Consider the following 19,634-nt stretch of genomic DNA (forward strand, 5'->3'; position numbering starts at 1 on the left):
TTATTAAACTATGAGGTATCCAATAAACTAAATGTGATAAAACGGAAGATTTTGTACGCGTTAATAAAGAAGGAGCTATTAATTAGATTTAATTGCGGAATAATTTAAACCAGAGATTCCCAAAGTTCAATTAAACTTCTGTTGTACATCCTTTTTAAGGTAACCGACATTGCCCGAATTGCAAACCTTAAGTGGCGATGGGTCGGCCATATTACCCGCAAAGTTCTAGAGTGGCGGCCACAGGTCGACGCAGCGTGGCTCCCGCAAGATGGACTGATAACCTGGTCAAGGTTGCGGGAGCGTCCTGGATGCAGGTAGCACAGGGCCGGTCATCGAGACGATCATTGGGGGAGGCCTGTGCCCAGCAATGGGCGACTGACGGCTTAGAAAGACACTTCGGGTAAACCTTGCTGCTATTTTTTTTCATCTACTTTTGAACCTTTTTTCCCGCCATAGTACAACTTAGCTGGACTCCCGTGGATAACTTTGGGAACCACTGATTTAGATTATTCAGTATCAAGTTGATTTACCTCACGGGTAAAACTGGAGCATACGCCTAGTATAGACTTAAGTGTTTTAATAATGTGCGTTAATTGTATATTTTGTGCGTTAAATGAATACATTATTAAGGACGCTATACTTACTGTGGGTTTCTAAGAGCAATATCCCCGTTTAAAACATATAGTTATCTCTGTTTTGTCAAAGATAATGACAGAGATGACGATATGTTTTATACTGAGATTTTGATGTGAGAAACCAACCTTTAGTCAACTAAACTTTATGATAGTTTTTAAAGATTATTTTCGTCTTTTATCAAACATAATTAAATGGCTTTAGCTTTGATTTTTATTGCTATTATTAATTTTAATCATCTTAACTACGAGATTCATTAAAATCACAATATTACCATTTTAATATTAAATGTTTAATCATTTTCATTATAATTATATATCATTAAAAACATTACTAATATTAACTGTTTATTAAAAATTATTTTAATTTTGTACTAGGATATCATAAGATCGGATATGGTAACTGGAACTTGCATTTTTAAATTTTAATTACAAATTATTGCTTTTTTTTTGTTTATGGCATTTTGACCAAAATCTCTCTTAAAGAAATTTTCTTTGTGTTTTTGTTAGTATAGAATAGGAATACAGTTTGTCAGCTATTTTATGTCGTAAGATGAAAAAAGAGAAGGTTTTTGAAAGTCTATTAATGTCATACTAATATTTTGCAAGATTATGATTGTCGGTAATCCGAGGTTTTTTTTCTCCAAATTAATTCCATGCTATTTTTTAACACGATTAATATTAAATTATTCAAACTTTCGTGAGACATTATACTAAACTGATATATAAACACGGCTAAACACTCACGTATATACGTCCGGTGGCGGCACCGACTAGTTTCGAGCCCATCGGGGGCCCTTCATCAGGATGAGTGGCACTGTTATTACTTCGCGGACGCGGCCAGTCGCTCACTCAGTGGCGACGGGCCGCGTCCGCGGATAGTCCGCGCATCGGGGGCTCACGGCCCATCGGGGGCCGTCAACCCCCGATGGGCTCGAAACTAGTCGGTGCCGCCACCGGACGTATATACGTGAGTGTTTAGCAGTGTTTATATATCAGTTTACGATTAATATTGTTCAGTAACAACTCTAAAGTTAAATCAGATTGGCAAAATAAACAACTCAGTTCCAATCCCATTCCGCTGAATCTTTAGTTTTACATAAAAAAATTACGTAAAATTAATAGATCGAGAAAATTTTTCAAAATAAATAATTTCTTAGAAATCGCAAGAATACCACAATCTAACATAATATCGGCGTATCCAGTAATTTAACATGAGTTTACACTACCGAAATACATGTATTTATACATATTGGTATATCCAATGAAAAGGCATATGTTTTCATACAAGTATATTGGCAGTGGAAACGCACAGCTAATTTCCTGTTAGTTGAATCTCTTAAAACCTTTTACTCATTTTCCTGTCTTACAGGCCATAAACAAAAATAATTGTCATCTTTTAAAATATAATATTTTTTCTTGGCAAGTATATTTCATGAAAACCTAAATCATATGAAACAGTACATTTAATATGAATTAATAATAATTCCTTTTAAATATTTATGGAAATATTTAAAATGTGTTACCATGTTTGTGCTAAATGTCATAAGATAAATGCTGTGTCCTGTGATGTGCTTTATACAGCCCTACTACGATTTGTCAGAACTGAAACAAAAGTAAAAAATAAAATAAATTACTAAAAAGTCAAAATAAATAGAGAAAAACAAATTATTTTACAAATATAACAAAAAATAAATATTTTTAACTTAAAATATGTCAAAAGTTAAAACATAAGAAAAGTGTTCTACACAGATCTTTAGAATGTGACATTCCGCAAATTTGGACTTTGTAGGGGCGCTCTCTGTCGTACTACCGATTTTTGTAACTTGTACGTTATTGTCAATTGGTCATGCTTAACGTGAACTTTTGGTGGGCGAAGCTAACAGGCGAATGGGCGGGGCACGTCTCCCGCGAGCACTCGCTGTTACCTGGGCGTGGCGGGGCTGCGGTAGGGGCGGGCGTTGCGGTACACGTGCCCGTCCTGCGACACCAGCGTGCCGCGCGAGCACTCGCTGTTACCTGGGCGTGGCGGGGCTGCGGTAGGGGCGGGCGTTGCGGTACACGTGCCCGTCCTGCGACACCAGCGTGCCGCGCGAGCACTCGCTGCGGAACGACCACGACGACCCCGACACCGCGCGCTCCAGCTTGCCCTCGTTTGTTGCTGTCTTCTCATCTAATATACGCATGTTTATATTTAAAAAATAATATAGAAATTGTAATGCATCGTTGAATCATTTCGTTACTTAATAATAGCCAAAAACGTCTATGATGAGATTAATGGGTGACTGAGCGTGATTTAATAAAAACGTTTTATTTAATTTGTACGGGATCGTTCCAATACTAGTTACAAAATTAAAATATATAATTGCCGCTTTTTGCTAAAGATATCTTAACCATGCATATCCTTTTAGTATTACCTTCTTCACTATCAACACTTCCGATGGGCGTGTGTCGCGTGAGGTCAGGACTGCTGCCCCAGGGGCTGAGCGCGCCCAGCGGACTGGACAGCCCCGCCGTCACCAGCGTGTCGTCGTCATCGTCGCCTGACTCTGAACATGTCACGTAAACACGTTGTCAATGACCATTTCAAGTAAAATAATTTGGAAACTTATCGCAAAAGGCACTTACCGTCATATACATCAAAGAAATTTTCTTTCGATTCGGTTTGTGATAATTTCTTTTTTCTTTTACTCTAAAAAAGATTATTAAAAAGACATTTAAATAACAACTAAGGTATATCGACGCATGAATTATGAGTTCATTGATTATTTAGTAAGAATATTGTGTTTGCGTTTAGACAGTGAAAGCCCACACTAAAGTTACCTTTGTGATCTCGTCAGCGACTGACATCTCTAGGGCGTGGTGCGTCCTCGCGAGCGCGGCCAGCGCCTCCTCCAGCACGCGGTTGCGTTCTAACTGCGCACACAACAGATACTTTAAACATTTCTTTTAAACTATGTTCTACATTTTTGCTATACTAGCTTGAGGCCGCGACTTCGTCTGTGCGGAGTTAAAAAAAATAGTTAATAAGTAGCTTGTGTTGTTCTACCCTATGTTCTACATCCATGACAAATTTCAGCGTGATCCATGCTATCATTCTGGAGACATCTACTAACAAACAACCATCCATCTAAACGTTCGCATTTATGTTAGTAAATTTTAGGTAGATCCGTTTAGCTGTCGTAGAGATTGGATATAATGCATCTATTAAAGTAAAATCAAACATGTCGGCGGATGAAATGAAAATAATTTTAGACATGGAGTGCTTAGGAAAAAGTGTGACCTCTCTGGCGAGCTTGGCATGGTCCCTGTCGCGTGCCTGCGCGACGAGCGCGGCGCAGTGCCGCAGCGCGCTCAGCGCCTCCGCCCCCGTGCCGCACGCGTGCTGGAACCTCTGCACACACACACACATACACACACACACACATACATAGCTACATCCGATGTTCTTACGGTGCAAGAAAACATCGTGATGCACATATATGAAAAGAAATTCAAATATATGGGTAAAGTCAACCCGCACTAGTCCAGCATTGACCTTGGCTTAATCACCTCTAACATAGGGTACAATCCGAGTTCTCCAGTGGATATGAGTGATCTTGTGAGCTGATATCAAACTTAATAGTTTGCTAAGCTTTTTTTTCATCAATGCTAAATTTCGAGATACATGCAGCCGTTTTGGAGATGCCTTCAAACAAACATCCATCCATACATTCACATTTATAATATTATTATGATTAATTTACACTTTAACGTTATTATATGTATTTCTAGTTGTTTTCAAACAATAAATGATGTACTTTTTTTACACAGTTTTGTCAGTGAGATGGATAACGTATGGTGTACCATGTAGGCGGAGTGGTGCAGGGAGTTGCCGAGTGCGGCGGTGTTGTCGAGCGCGGAGAGGATGGCGCCGCACTCCCGCAGCTGCGTCTCCAGCACCGCCAGCCGGTTGTTGGCCGTCGTCAGCGCGTCCTGCATCGACCCTGACACACACATACTATACATACCTACACGTACGCGATCCTACGCGTGCGTATACGTAACTTAACATATATATACACATATCAAATTTGAGTGTCTGTGTGTAAGATAAAAAAACATATTTCGTTATGATATATTAGTATTGCTGATAATCAAAAAAGTTTGTTTTTTTTTTCATTTTTGTCTGTTTGTCAGTCTATATGTTAGCAAGGCCGTATTTGTTCCGAGTTATCTTCGGAACGATTGGACCAATTTTAATAGGATTTGGATGGAAAGACAGAGCTGATGTTCGCGGGCATATTATAAACTATTTTTTTTATTCTACACCGAGGAAGTCGCGTACTATCACTAGTATAATATATTATTGTATATACATATTACAAATATTGTAACTAACCAAGTGGCTTGCAGTCGTCGTCCTCGGTGGCCTCCTTGGCGGTCTCAGGGCCGGCGCCCGCCCACAGGTAGTGGCCGGAGTACGCGATGTGCTCGTTCAGTGCTGTTATCCATGACTGCAAAAAAATAATAATTATGGAATACAAACATCGACAAGAAACTGATGACTGTAGAAGTTTAAAAGTGGGAGGGAAACTTGCGGTTAGTTAAGTTGGATGTTAAGGGGTATTTCCACCATCCTGTGCCTGGTGCCTGGTGGCTGGTACCTGTCTGCAGGCGAGCGTGTCCGGCTCCGCAGCATCAACAGCGAGGCGATGGCTGTCACCGTCGCTGTAGTGCAGCAGCAGGAGGGCGGGCTGTGCGGGGGGCGCCGTCAGCCGCGCTCCGTCCAGGTACTTCTTGGCCCCGCCCCCGCCGCCGCCCCGCCCCGCCCCGCACCGCGCCGCCTCCGCCCGCGACCCGTAGTACATCAGCACGCCGCGTTGTAGCACCGCCTTAGTACATGTAATACAACGTAATCTTACTTCTTACTAATATTATAAATGCGAATGGTTAGATGGATAGATGGATGTTTGTTTGAAGGTATGTCCGGAACGGCACAATGGATTCTGATGAAATTTGGCACACATGTAGAACGTAATCTGGAAGAACACATAGGCTCCTTGTTATGTTTTTTTTAATCCGCGCGAACGGAGTCCCGGGAGACAGCTAGTATTTTGTAGTTTCTTTTAAAACGAGATTAGTTTCAAGTGTGTTTGTGTAACCAACCCAAACTGGCCTCCAGCCGAGGAAACGGGATTTCTTGAGCAGAGGCCCCTCGAACCTGGCTGCGGTGCGCTGCAGCTTCTGCACCGGGCGCACGCTCAGCACCTCGCGCATATCATCGTCCTTCGCCAGGTCTATCGCCAGCTGACCTGCAGTACACCAAATATCAACCATTAGATTCCACGATCGAATCTCTCTTTAACACATTCACATTGAACAAAACAATATTGAGATCTCATAAGAGATGAGCCCCTTTCCGTACCAGTATTGTTCCTGAGCGTGGTGTCAATGCCGTTCTGCAGCAGGAGGACGGCGACTCGCGCCTGCCCGCGGTACGCCGCACAGTGCAGCCCCGAGTTACCTTGACTGTCCACACAGTTTATGTTGGGAGGACTCACACCACTTAGCTGGAAAACAATACACAGGCTAAGTATAATAGAAGAACACTAAGAAACCAGAGATCTGCAATAATTTCTGCATTGCCTAAGCCTTTCCTATAAATGTATACTCCTCTTTACAAGGAGTAGATAGATTAATAAGTGAATATTTACTCTTATCCAGCCTTTACCCTATTTTACCAAAATCATAAACGCGAATGTTTAGATTGATGGATGTTTGTAAGAAGGTTTCTCCAAAACGGTTCAATAGTTCTCGATGAAATTTAGCATAATGTAGAACAAAGTATGGAAGGATACTTGAGCTACTAATTATTTTTTTAATTCCCCATGGTCAGCTAGGCAAGCCATAAATTCAAGATTCAAGATAAGACTAGAATACTATTAAAATTAGCATTAACTGGATGTTTGTCAAATAAAGACTAAAAGGTGGCATTTAATTAATACAGATGTATATTACCAATGCCTGAACTTCTTCAACTCGTCCGTCTTTAGCTGCAGTGAGGAGCTGCCGTTCCTTGTCCACTCGCTCAGCTCTCTGTGCTGCTTCCAACAGCCGCTGTACATCATGTGTCTTGCTGACGTCACACGCAGTCTGACCTTCACCATTCATTATGTTGACATCCGCTTTGTAGTTTAGTAGGAGGATCACTAGTTCCTGAATAGTTCAAATTAGCTATAGTAGTTTCATAATAGTACTAAAGTAGTAGTACTATGAAACTACTATACTATATAGTTTTGACACAATGAAAAAATTAACGAAATGAACGAAGGAAACTTATGGCGCGAAAGTGAGCGTCCAGATTGATGAAATATTTAAGAATATCGCCCATTAAAAACACCCGAAGCCGAAGTGCATATATGCATAAATGTATGAATGTAGGAGTGAGAGAAGTGTGCCAGGACCACACCAAATGGAGGTACATGGTCTCTACCCACCCCTCTGGGTTAAAGGCGTGAGTTATGCTTTTGTAGTATTTTTTAATAAGTAAATATGTAAAATTTAATAAGTTTAAATCTATTCAAGTCTCGATAAATACACAGCAATGCAGACTAAGTTGAATTGTTACACTTTGTAGTATAATAGGCTTGAGCCATTTCTATTTAAGTGTAATCAACTAGTTTAACCTTTTGTCTACTTATCGTTTTCAATATACTAACTTCGTTTCCAGTGAATGAAGCTTTGTGCAGTGCAGTGTCGCCATTGTCGTTAACTTCGTCAACATTTACGCCGCTGTCGAGCAGCACCTCAACAACTTCCTTGTGCGCAAAGTATGTAGCCAAATGTAGCGGTGTCCAGCCATAGTTTATTCTGCTTTTGCCTGGATCAATATGATTACAGATGACTTTAGACATTGAAAAATGTTAAAGCTTTATTGATATTATGAATCTGTTTCATATATGTAAAGAAAAATGCCTACAAAGGAACTTTATTTTAGGTTTTTTCATGTTTAGAGATTGAAGAATAAAAAAATATGTATTAAATTCATAAAACTTTTTAAAGAAGACATAAGACTTTTATAAGAATAAAAATTTGTCTATATTTTTTCATTTCAAAACTAAGCATAAATCTATCTATTACCTTAGTACTTTAAAATACCAGCAAAGTAATAACAATATAATAGTAAATTATTTTGATGAATGATGAATACTTTTAGGTTTTCGAGTATATACATGAAATAATAGTCAACTTAAGTATTAATTTACAATTTGGGATGGTACATCTTTGTTTTACTAATTCATTCTAACTTTAAAGTTATCCATTAAATAATTTAACAATCTTTAGTCATATTACATGATGAGTGAGCCTTCTGTGGAGGGATCACACCGAAAAAAAAACATCATGCTTAGCTAAAAGGAAGCAAAAGAAAAAAATAGTGATTGCAGGTTACCCAAAAAAACTATAGCCAAGTCAAGGTTGACCATATTGAAATAATCAAACTTTATAATTCCAGTGTGTGTTATATATTATATGTATATGCTAATAGACTTCAAAACAAGTTTCCTCAAGACATAACCTAATGTTAGATGTTACAAGCTAAAATGTGTTCTATTCCTACTCTGTATAGTTCATTTTACAATACATACTGGCTATGTATTCTATATGGAACATTAGACAATTTTATAAATATATAAACTTGATACTAACAGGTGACTCATAGCCTGAGGGTATTAAATTACATAATAATTTTGTATCATATAAGATGTATATGGTCTGTGTTTTACATAATTTATGCTAATCCATATCTATGTGACTGGCAAGGTATTTTTGTTACTATATACTTTCATATTGCACAACCTTTTAAAATCAATTCTAACAGTAAGGTCATTGGAATTGTTTATTGTGTTAATATGGATTATTAGATAATGTTATAAATGTGAATGTATAGATGGATGTTTGTTTGCAAGTATCTCCCAAACAGAAATTTGCGATAGATGTAGAACAAGTAAAAAAATATAGTTATAATACTCATTCTGTTTGAAATAAACTCAAAGCAGTCTCTGCTTTTAGTTTTTTGGGTATAAAAAGTATTGAAATTATAAAAAAAACTAAAAGAAATATACCTTTGCAGTTAATGTCCAATGTTAATTTTCCCTCTCTTTTTGCTTCAAGCAAAGCTTTAACGACCGATAATTCTCCGTGTCTGGCTGAATATAACAGAGATTCTTCAGCTTCTCGGCCAGTATCATCTTTTGAAGACATTATTCAGTTTGGTGTTTGTGAAATTTTCTTCTCGAATACAAGATGCAAGGATTCTACTATTTCCGCGACTTAACAGCTATTAAATCCTTAATGACAAATAAGAACTTTATAGTACTAAATAAAAACTAGAACAAATTTCGTTTTTATTACATATCGCAGAATTTAACACTATTTTGATAATAACATGATATGCGGATGACGTTTCAACTAAATCACAAACGTTGTACACAATTTTTTTACACTGAAACAAAGTAGGAGACGCACCATTGAATTATTTACTGCGTTAACCGATTAAAATTAAATTATTCACATAACTCAAATTGCGTCATAGCATAAACATTAAACGACAGACAGATGACATATTTTTATCAAAATGTCAAAATTGGTATACTTGCCATGTTTTGGTACATGAAATAAAATGTTGCATTTTGAAAAATAGTTAGGTATTTTGAATTAAAATCTATTTATAGCCAATTTATAGCTCCTCTATGAATCTAATCCTCATCGTACGTACCTATTTGTATAAGTATTCCATGCAATTTTATAGCTGTTAGAACTGCTTGTTTTATGTTATTTTCCCATAATGACAACAACATGCTAGATATTTTATGGAATTTCGATTTTATGAGAATGGCAACATAAGCATGGCAGCATTCAGCTGCCACTCTCTTATTGGTCAAAATGTGACAAGATGACATTGTCAGTTCATAAGATCGTTGTGGAATCACAATTAACTTTTTCGTTTTTTGCCCACAACTGACTGATAAGTGATAACGACAATGACATTTGACTGGGATTGTTGAATATTGTTGAGTTGAAGGGTCGATATTTTTATCAAGCTCATGACAGTTTTTTCCTCTTCAAAATTTTTACTTTTTGAATACTTATAAGGTTAAAAATGGAAGACAACATTAAAACCTGTTGTAGAATATGTTTGGACGTCGAATCGAAACATGTATTCATTTTTGAAGATCCTGTTGTTATCTTTCATATAAAATCGTGCTTATCAATTAACGTAAGCTCTAACGATGACCTTCCTAAGGATATCTGCGTGGTTTGCGTTAAGCAGTTATGCGACTTTTACAATTTCCAGCAAAATGCACGATGTTCACAAGACTGGCTAGAATCTTCATTTCACAAAACGAAGAAATCATCGGAAGTTAAAACTTATGTACAACCATTACCTGATTCTGAATACAATTCGGATTCACTATTAGAGTTTCTAAATAATACAGCAAACATAGAGGAATATTTGAACAACTTAGGTAAAGAAGACATACCTTCCATAGTAAGTTTGCTTGACAAAACAAGTGATCACAACATAGAGTTAACAAAAACAATTAATAAAGTTACCAAACAGGCTAGTCCAAAGAAAAGGGAATCACCAAAAACAAAAAAATGTATTAAAATGGACATAGATGTTTTAGATTCTGATGTAGAGTTAGTAAAAGGAATACTTTTTAAAGAGACGGAGCCTAAATCTAAAATTAATCATGTAAAAAATGATAAAACCACATGCTTTGGCTGCAAATCTAAATTTGATAATATACAAAAACTATCACAACATTTGAGTATCTGTGAAAGTGCATCTAGAACATGCATACATTGCAATACACAATTTGAATCAAAGAAAAAAATGAAAAAACACTCAATTATTCACGGAATATTAGCACAGATGATTTGCAACTGCGGTAAACAATTTACTAACAAAGAATTACTTTTAAAACATTACAACAATTGCCAAGCTGACCAAGTGTCTATGCTAGGTTTGTGTCACCGCTGTAAACAGTGCGGAATAATGTGTAAAGACAGATTTGAGCTCTACAAACATGTGAAGCAACATTTAATCAAATCTACAGAAAAGGTTTGTGATATATGTGGCCATACATTTATTGGTAATGATAGATTAGCTAAACATAAGAAAGAGGATCATGAAAAACTTGAAAACTTATTGTATAGGTGAGTAAGTGATACTGAATTATATTTATTATCATTTTTTTAACTTAATTTGATTAATCCTCTGAGCAGCTCAAAGCCTACCCTAAGAGCTGACAAAGTCATAGTCAACCATGCCTTCAAAGTGGGGTCTGACTTCACACGTATCTTTGAATCTCTTCTTAGATATATGCAGGTTGCATCACAATGTTTTCCTTCACTGTAAGAATGTTAGATAAATGTACATATGTAAATAGAAAATCGAAAAACACATTGGTACATGGTAGAAATAAAACCCAGGTTCTGCTGTTTAAAAGTAAAGTGCTTTAATCCCTGAGCCACCGATGCTTATTAATTATTCATGCTTTTGTTTTATTTCACCTCAACATTATGTTTCTTTTAATTAATTTTTTTTTAATATTTCAGATGTAAGATTTGCAGTAAAACATCAGGAAACCATAAGGAAATGTACATGCATGTACAAAATCATACAAAACAAGTAGCAAGCCGTCACTTGTGTGAGTCTTGTGGGCATAGTTTTGCAACAAAAGCCACATTACTGCGGCACTCCTTGCAACATGCTGCACAAACTGAACATCAATGCCCATTCTGCTCTGAAAAGTTTCCCGATGCAATATCTATGTATGAACATCGGTTAAAACATAGTGAAATTGTTATATGCGATAAATGTGGCCAGAAAATAGATAGACAAAAATTAGAATCTCATATGTGTATTTGAATATAATCTACAGATATCAATAAAAATGTAGTCTGGAATATCGAAAAAAAAAACATTTCCTACAAATCATGAATTTGCGTAGCTGATAAGGAAAAAAACCTTTGTTTAATTTTTTCCTGTCTGTATGTCTGTCTGTAAGGCCGCATTTGTTCCTGGTAATCTTTTCAAGGACTCGATCAATTTTAACGGGATTTTAACGGTAATTAAATAATAGGTCTGTAGTTTACAAATTTTATGACACCTACAGAGTATTAAAAAAATGATATTTGAATTTACACAAATATGCTAATTTATCTGTATATTATGTGTAAAAAAAGTCATTAAAACAGTTCTAAATTACTTTTATTTATAACAAATTACACAATATACATGACTATTATAAAACAATAACATCAAAAAAGCATTAAATAGATATAATGGTATTCGTTTACGCAACAGAGGCAGAGTTAGATCTGAAAAAATTGCTAGTTGTATATCGAAAGGCGCTTAATTGTTTCACAAAAGCCACAGTAATTTTTTCTTACAGAAAATAAAAACATTGTATAAACTAAAAACTTTCATACAAATATTCTTAAAATCTATATACATGTATTACCAAAATATTCTAAAGAAAGTCAACAAAAGCTAAACCAACCCCTGTGACCGAAATTAAAGAAATCCGTTAGAATTATTCTTATGCGGTACGGCAGTATGTTGTTTAGAGCTATCAGTGGCTTCATGATTGAAGGTATGCTGATTTCTTTGCGATTTTTACGAATACCTGCAAAATCATAGAATAGTTAAAAAGTTGCTCAATCTTATTATCTAAGTGCAAATAACTATTTAAAATATTCATCAGATTCTTTTCAACATTCCAAAATTAGTTTGTTTCAACAACAATAGATGGCGTTGAATATAGTAATATTCTTACCATCAATAATAATTTTGGCGGCGTCCTTGGGCGCGACCTCTGGGTAGAGGGAGGCGAAGCGGTGCGCGGGCGGGGAGTACGAGCCGGTAGATAATGTCGCCAGGTACACTGACGTTGTGTAAATGTTTTTCGTCCACGTGTCTAAACGCAGCTCTTCCGTTATAGCGTCCATTAACCCTGTCAAAAAAGATGTTGAATTAAATAATACTCTGTTTTAAAGCTTATTCAAAGTTCTAGAAGCTGTCTAAGTTCTGGTCATTTAGCTAACCTCTGAGGCCGTATTTAGCAGCACAGTACGGCACCATTTCGGCGCAGGGCATGAGACCCGCACTTGAATTTATCGCCACAATGTGACCACGTCTCTTCTCTATCATGTTCGGGAGGAACGCTTGGATAATCTGTAAAGAGATAGAAGCAAATATTGGAGATTAAGCTTTATTTTTAATGGAATACGGTCCAATCCACAACAATCGTCGACCAATAAAGAAAAAAACAAGCAATCGATAGACAATCTTAGTCAGTAATTGTGTTAGTTAGAAGTCATTACCCAGAAATGTGCCAATAGATTGATCTCAATGAGCTTGGCGATTGCGTCTGGCCTGAAGTGAGTGACGGGCCCGCAGGAGTAGGCACCTGCGTTGCTCACTACGATGCTGACGTCAGACAGCTGACGTATCAACCGCGCGCTCAGGGAGGAGACTTGCTCTCTTGACGTCACGTCTATTGTGAACCCGAAGCACTGGAGGAGAAAGTTGAAACTTGAAAACTCGATATTTAGTAGTTGCGGTCTAAGGGTTAGCATACTGGTCGAAAAAATAAGTCGCATTAACTGCAAAAACATGTACCTCGCCGTCCTTTCTCCGTATCTCATTGACAACAGCGTTGTTCCGGGGCGTGTCGTGGTCCCAACAGATGACGGTGGCGCCTAACTCAGCAAACTGTATCGCCAGCTCGCGACCCAGGCCTTGGCCCGACCCGGTGATCTATGACCATAATTTGACAACCATTTTATGTGCTTCAATATATAATTTTGATTTTTAAATCGAAATAAGTAAAGCTACGAACCAGAACAGTTTCTCCGTACAAATTCTTCATTGTCGGTGGAATTAGCACCCTTACAACTGCAATAGCACAAGTGGAGCACAGTTTGACGATGAGGACGAGTGTATCCAGTGCCCAGAGCGGCGCTGTTGACATGCCCCCGCTGTCCCACCATGGCAGCAGCCATCTCTCTTGGAACGCCCTGAACTTCCTAGCAATTACACCTATGTAACGAAATATTAAACCTTTACTTCGCATAAAGCTTTCGTATAAAAGTACATCAACATTTAAAATGTCTAACTAGAAAATGACAGCAACATGAAAATGATTGGTAACTTTTTTTAAATTACAATCATCTTAACGGCCAGTTTTGTAAAAAATGATTTTGCCTACTTCACTAAGATACGGGCGTGTATGCACATCTGTTTATCATGTATAAAAATAAATGCCGATTTTTCATTTATTTGAAACGATCAAAATACAACAAGAGAGATTATGACTAAAAAACAATGATCTGGTATCAATAAAAATATGTAATTTGACATTTTAAAACGTCAATAAAGTAAATAAAGCGTTTTAAAAGTATATTTTCTGTAAATGTTAACATTAATCGAAAATAATTTAGTATAAATATTTTCTACGATGGCGAAACCTTTGCAGAAAGATAGAGAAAACAGATCCGCCGATAAGAAAGACTTGACTTTCCATCCATATAACATCACCCCGGAGACTGCTAAGACAGCAGTGTTACTCCTGGAGTCTCCTGAACCAGAGATATTATGCCAGGTTCACTTATTATTCTTTATTTAGTGATATCTTTTCAGAGACTTACAATAAAAGGGCTCTACTATTTCACTTTTGGAACAAAGTTATTGCTTAGAGATTTCAATGATGTAAAGTAAAGTCAAATTTTCGCAGACGTTACGCGCGATCACAAAGTTCTCAGCGCAAGACATGCTAAACCGTCAGTTGCTGTTCGACCTGAACGCAATCCGGTACATTCTGCCTCACATCGACCACGCCGAGCTGAACATCCGCCGGTTCGCGTTGAAGGCCCTAGCACAGCTGTGTCAGCTACCGCACGCGCCTGAGGTCGTGCTTGATAACCCTCAGAACTTGAGGAAGATCGCTTTGATGCTGGTCAAAGTTAGTAAATAATTTCTTTGCGTAATTTCAAAGAAAAAATAAAAGAAAAGCAACCCTCAACGTGGTATTACTGACTAACGACTTTTCTTGTGTAGTCTACATACGGCTCGCAGTAATCACCCACAATCTTCTTGGCTTTTTTAGCACATTTGCAAAGAGATCCTTTAGTTTTGTTTGTCGAGGTGGAAGACATATTCGTGCTGGAGTTCGCGTCACTGGTGCTGTGTGAGTTGACGCGCGAACCTCTCGGCTGCGACCAGCTCGTCTCCGCCAACATCCTCAATACGCTCTTTAACCGCATGAAGAATAGCTCCGACCCTGATGTGCAGAATAATTGCTTGCAGGTTTTAATGTTTTGTCCCTTTATCTTTTTGTGTAAGAAAAGACTTCTCTTCTTGTATTTTTCTTTACTACCCTCTGTCTTGTGGATTCCGTGTGGATAATAGTTAACGCTTTGAATTGTCGTAGACTCTCAGCAATCTTTTGGCTGACCCAGTGTGCGCATCGGAGGTAACGAAGAGCAACCAGTTCAGCTGGGTGTCGCTCCTCGCGCTGATGCAGAGCGAGTACCTGGCAATCCAGCATGCCGCGCTTCGCACCGTCGATCAGCTCATCAGGCGCTACAAAGATTACGCTGTCCAGAAGACTTTTAGAGCCTCAACTGGAGTGCTGGACTTGTGTGATATTTTAGAGGTTAAATATTTGTTTATTCTTCTTTCGTAATATCTGAAACTAGGCACCTTCTAAAGTAGTTTTACAAGAAAAGTAGTGATCACTCATAAAGCGAGAAAATTTGCGCAGCAGCCTCGATTGTATGAGTTTTAAATTTGGTTACAGTCCTATGAGTTCCGCGACGTACACACGGAGGTTCTGGGCGTGCTGCGCGACTACGCAGAGACGGAGGAGAACGCAGCGCACCTGTACCAATCGGGCTGCGTGCTGCGTCTGCTCGCCTACCTCGATATGGCGCTGCCGGCCATGAAGCCGCACTGCCTCGCCGTCCTCACCAAAATGTCCTTTACCGCCAACGGGAGAGATGTAACCTCATTGTTTACTATAATAGTTTAACTTGGACCCAAAGGCTCTACACTTAGTACATTTTGACAAAGGTTGAGATTCAACAACTTTACCTTTCCCATAATTTCTTACATTAGTCTGTCTTTAAAGGCTTTCCACTTATATGAGCTGTGAGTTTACAGCTTGGAAGTTTACTCCACATTTCATGATGTAACCAGGCTCTATACCAGACTGGTACGGACCTGGTGTTCTGTAGCCAGCTGCTGAGTACGAACGCCGACTTGCTAGCGGACGCTGCAATGGGCGTTGCCAACATGACCAAACTGCTGCCCGCTGCGGTGCGCATGTCTGACACCAATATTATTGAAGCACTCTGTGGTAACAACTGACGGACTTTAAATAGTTTAACTGCTTCTTAATGCCTTTTACAGACGCAATCAGAGTTAATTAAAGCACCTTGGTGTAGAGACCAAATAGACTAAAGTTCTTCCTTACTGATCAATAAGTCACAGTAAAAAATTGCGGATCCACAGATATGGACTGAGCCGGAGAAAAAAATAAATAAAGAAGTTTTTTGTTGTTTGTAACTAAAAGGAATTCTGGCCGACGACGGGGCGCCGTGGTTCTTCGTGCGCATTAACTCGCTGCGAGCGCTAGCTGAGCTCTGCCGGATCATACCCAAGGCCGCCTACAGGCTGGTGGAACCCAGCACCTTCACTACGCTTAGGAATATCAACAAGAAAGGTCAGTTATGTAGACTCCGACATTTTGACATTAACACCTCCAATTCCACTATAATTTTTAAAATGAACGTGAAAATGGATGGCACTGGTACGTGTTAGTATTTATCTGCTTACATTTTTGTATGATTTTTTTTATTTATTTTTCAAAATAAATATGTATGTATGGAGTGTGGGGTATGTGTAGTGGCAGACACACCAATCGAGGCGCAGCGCGTGGCTGTGCAGTGTTACATCAACCTGCAGAGTTACCACGTGAGCCTGGCTGCAATGCTCAACGCAGACTTCATGCAAGAGTTGCTCAATATACTGCAGGTCTGACATTATACACTACAGCTTTATTTATAATAAAGGTTTAATGACTGATTGACTCGCTCTGTGTGTAGACTTGAAAATCAAAATGGCATTGAATGGGTTAAAGATGGAGTTAATTAATATTATTATAATATTTTATGTTTATTCAGTGGTACTCTCTGACTTTCTTCCTCTTTCTCGCTTAAGCAAATTTTATTAAAAAATTCTTTCAGCGAATCGATATAAAATTAAAAATGATGACGTGTACTGCGCTGTGTGGTCTGATGGCAGAAGATGTGAGCAAGGAATTGTTCACAGCAAGGAAAGGGGAAGAGGTAGGTTTATAGATGACGAACTATTAAAATATATTTTTTTTATATAATAATGTATGGAAAAGCGGTTATTCGGATTTGAAATTTAGATTAATGCATGCTATTATATCTTATTTGCTATAGGTGGTCTCAAACAACCTACTAATCGAGCACGTAGGTTTGCGCACGGCGCTGTGCGAGCTTATCACGGGGAGCGTGACTGATGAGGGCGCAGACGTCTACCTGGATCTGGGCACCGTGCATTAGTTTGTCACATTTCTTATTATATTGATAACGACATCACGGATTTCACGATGCATTTCTTTTTATGATTTTATTAGGTAGTACCTACCTTTTAACCCAAACAAAAACCAACTATTTAGTTGTTGCGTTTCCTTGTTTGTAAATTCTGGACATCACTTACGTTCGTTATGTTATTAGATTTAAACTTTATAGCGAATCTTAGTTAACCATGGGCGCGTATCTTCGTAAATTTGTGTTAGGTGCGCGGTGTGCGGGTTGAGGAAAGCTCCCGTGGGTGCACCCAAGAAGGCTTTTCTTTACGTCTCGCCACCATCTAGAGTTTAGATGGAATTGTATATATTACAGCATGGTAGAGAACAAACAGGCGCGGTACGCGGTGGGGGCCTGGGAGCCGGCGCTCGAGGCGATATTCCAGCAGCACCCCTCCGCCAAGCTGGCGTACACTGGCAGACTGGACATCAATGATAAGACTAGGGTGCGACATAAACTTGCCACCTCATACAAAACTGTTAAGGTTAAATAGGCGTTACTACAATCATAGAAGAATATATGAAGGTAATTTTGTTCAATGTTCCTAACATTTGGCGAAAAGAAGAGACTCTTATTATAGTCTTTGTCATTAATGTCATTACAAGAATTTCGTTAAATATTTTGTGTATTTCATTAGGACGGATTTTACGTACAGAAACGACTATCCAGTCCGTTTCCGACATTACGTGCTCTACTGGAAGTTGCTGACCCGAGTCGAGACCCGGTGTTTGTGTGCTCTTTCCAACCTCCTGATGCTGAGAGCATTTCAGCTGTCGATTTGAGAACACCGAGTTAGTAATAAGCTACATCAAAATATTCACTTTATAATTGAAATAAAATAAAGTCTTATTACAAAAATAATCTTTGAGTATTTTCTAGAATATTCGCCTACGTCGAGGTCCGATCGCAGCTTAAGTCCCGGCCGACTGCTAGATGACAAAAATCTTCGTCACTATTTGCTGCGCTTGCGCATCTGGTTTGGTGATCCGTAAGTACAAGTTTTATTTCAGTAATAAATAGTTATATTTTAATTTAAAATACCACATTTTAAATAAATTTGTTTGTCACCAGATCTAAATCTTTGCACTATCTGGAAATAGAGGACGCACATTATGAAGTCAGGTAAGTTTTTGTACTTTATAAGTTTGTTACGAATTAAAATAGTTTACCACAGTCATAACATATAAAGATGAAAAATTTAATCAATCTGGAATTATAATATTGAATTGGGTGCACAGAGTATTGAAATATTTGCATTTTAAAGTAGCATTCCATAGTTCATCGAAGTCTCTTTGTTTGTCGCTTTATAGACTTCAATGCTCTGTGCATGTTAAGAAGGTTTGGGGCCTGGGATTCTATGGGATGGATATATTACTATGGGTACAGTGTGTTGTTGGTCAGATACCGCGACAAGTGCGCGGAGGTGTCGTCCACTCTGAAGCAGAAGGCGGCACTGCTGGCGGAGTACGTGGCGGAGGTGATGAGCGGCCTTACTCAGGAGCGCGACTGCTCGCTGCCCAGCGTCCATCTCCATCTCGCTGATATCATGGTAACTTACCGCTCGCGATAGTTACGCTACAAGACAGGAATAAATTTTTCCGTTTTGTTAGAATTTAGTGAAAAATGTTAGTCTAAATCCAAATGTATACCAGAATACATAAGTTTTAGTTTTTGATTTTGCTACAAATAGCATAAAATAAATCCATTTCACGTCTTTTTTAATGGAGTTTAAAGATGTACTTCTGTATTTTTAATTTTTTTAGTAAGATGGCTGGTTTATCTTGTTATAGATGGAAATGCGTTCAAACATGATAGGGTTGGGTTTCGTGAAGTGCGGCGGTGCGCTAGAACGCGCGTTGTTGTACAAAGTGCTCGCTGACCGCGCGGGGATGCCGTGCGCGCTGGTCAGAGCGTGCAGCGCGCGCGCATGGTGCGAGGTCGCCGTGCCTGAACCAGACCCGGTAACACTTTCCAAATATCATTCATATTTTATGATGATAATGATGATGGATGTTCGAAACACAGTCGTGCCACTTGATAGATTGTAGGTTTTTTTATTTCTGTTGTCCAATTAAGTAAATAATCGAATTATACAGTTTTAATGTTTAAATTTGTAATGTTTCGTGAAGGAGGAGTCCGACGTTGAACAGAACTATCCAGCAGGCTTATTACGTGCTAACTACGTGGTGGACCTGACGCAGTACCCGGGCCGGCTGCTGCCGATAGGTGGCGTTGATGCGAAGCTGATCTGCGGCCCCGCGTGTGACGCGCTCTACACTGCGCGCTCGCCGCCTGACATTTGTAAATGCACTAAATAAAATGCAGCAATGT

General features: G+C 38.6%; 4 protein-coding genes across 5 annotated transcripts; 2 read left to right on the forward strand and 2 right to left on the reverse strand.

Moving 5' to 3' along the window:
- Positions 1–1,769: 1,769 nt before the first annotated feature.
- LOC106124892 (oxysterol-binding protein-related protein 1) lies at positions 1,770–9,205 on the reverse strand. Of its 2 annotated transcripts, XM_013321903.1 has the most exons (15): positions 8,738–9,205; positions 7,334–7,494; positions 6,633–6,830; positions 6,040–6,184; positions 5,781–5,926; positions 5,279–5,506; positions 5,014–5,128; positions 4,479–4,618; positions 3,916–4,026; positions 3,456–3,548; positions 3,261–3,324; positions 3,050–3,181; positions 2,714–2,805; positions 2,561–2,622; positions 1,770–2,237 (listed from the first exon to the last, which is right to left on the reverse strand). In XM_013321903.1, exons 1-15 carry the CDS (start codon positions 8,874–8,876, stop codon positions 2,222–2,224), a joined length of 1,842 nt encoding a protein of 613 aa, XP_013177357.1. In that variant the 5' UTR covers positions 8,877–9,205; the 3' UTR covers positions 1,770–2,221. The 2 variants fall into 2 exon arrangements, with proteins under 2 accessions (XP_013177357.1, XP_013177358.1); XM_013321904.1 differs by lacking the exon at positions 2,561–2,622 and having other exon boundaries at positions 2,652–2,805.
- A 404-nt stretch (positions 9,206–9,609) lies between these two features.
- LOC106124040 (gastrula zinc finger protein XlCGF26.1) lies at positions 9,610–11,785 on the forward strand. The gene is made up of 2 exons (XM_013320486.1): positions 9,610–10,835; positions 11,238–11,785. The coding sequence occupies exons 1-2, from the start codon at positions 9,775–9,777 to the stop codon at positions 11,548–11,550; spliced, it is 1,374 nt and encodes a 457-aa protein (XP_013175940.1). The 5' UTR covers positions 9,610–9,774; the 3' UTR covers positions 11,551–11,785.
- A 108-nt stretch (positions 11,786–11,893) lies between these two features.
- Positions 11,894–13,814, reverse strand: LOC106124159 (estradiol 17-beta-dehydrogenase 11). The gene is made up of 6 exons (XM_013320629.1): positions 13,526–13,814; positions 13,306–13,443; positions 13,008–13,199; positions 12,729–12,858; positions 12,461–12,637; positions 11,894–12,310 (listed from the first exon to the last, which is right to left on the reverse strand). Exons 1-6 carry the CDS (start codon positions 13,757–13,759, stop codon positions 12,165–12,167), a joined length of 1,017 nt encoding a protein of 338 aa, XP_013176083.1. The 5' UTR covers positions 13,760–13,814; the 3' UTR covers positions 11,894–12,164.
- A 264-nt stretch (positions 13,815–14,078) lies between these two features.
- On the forward strand, positions 14,079–19,621 carry LOC106124113 (armadillo repeat-containing protein 3). Its single transcript, XM_013320574.1, has 17 exons — positions 14,079–14,287; positions 14,420–14,647; positions 14,830–14,991; positions 15,116–15,340; positions 15,485–15,685; positions 15,883–16,042; positions 16,259–16,408; positions 16,592–16,719; positions 16,932–17,033; positions 17,154–17,275; positions 17,619–17,748; positions 17,941–18,094; positions 18,183–18,291; positions 18,375–18,425; positions 18,705–18,852; positions 19,094–19,264; positions 19,433–19,621. Exons 1-17 carry the CDS (start codon positions 14,144–14,146, stop codon positions 19,619–19,621), a joined length of 2,574 nt encoding a protein of 857 aa, XP_013176028.1. The 5' UTR covers positions 14,079–14,143.
- Positions 19,622–19,634: the final 13 nt, after the last annotated feature.

Source organism: Papilio xuthus, unplaced genomic scaffold (genome assembly GCF_000836235.2).
Source record: "Papilio xuthus unplaced genomic scaffold, Pxut_1.1 DF825946.1, whole genome shotgun sequence".
NCBI lineage: Eukaryota > Metazoa > Arthropoda > Insecta > Lepidoptera > Papilionidae > Papilio > Papilio xuthus.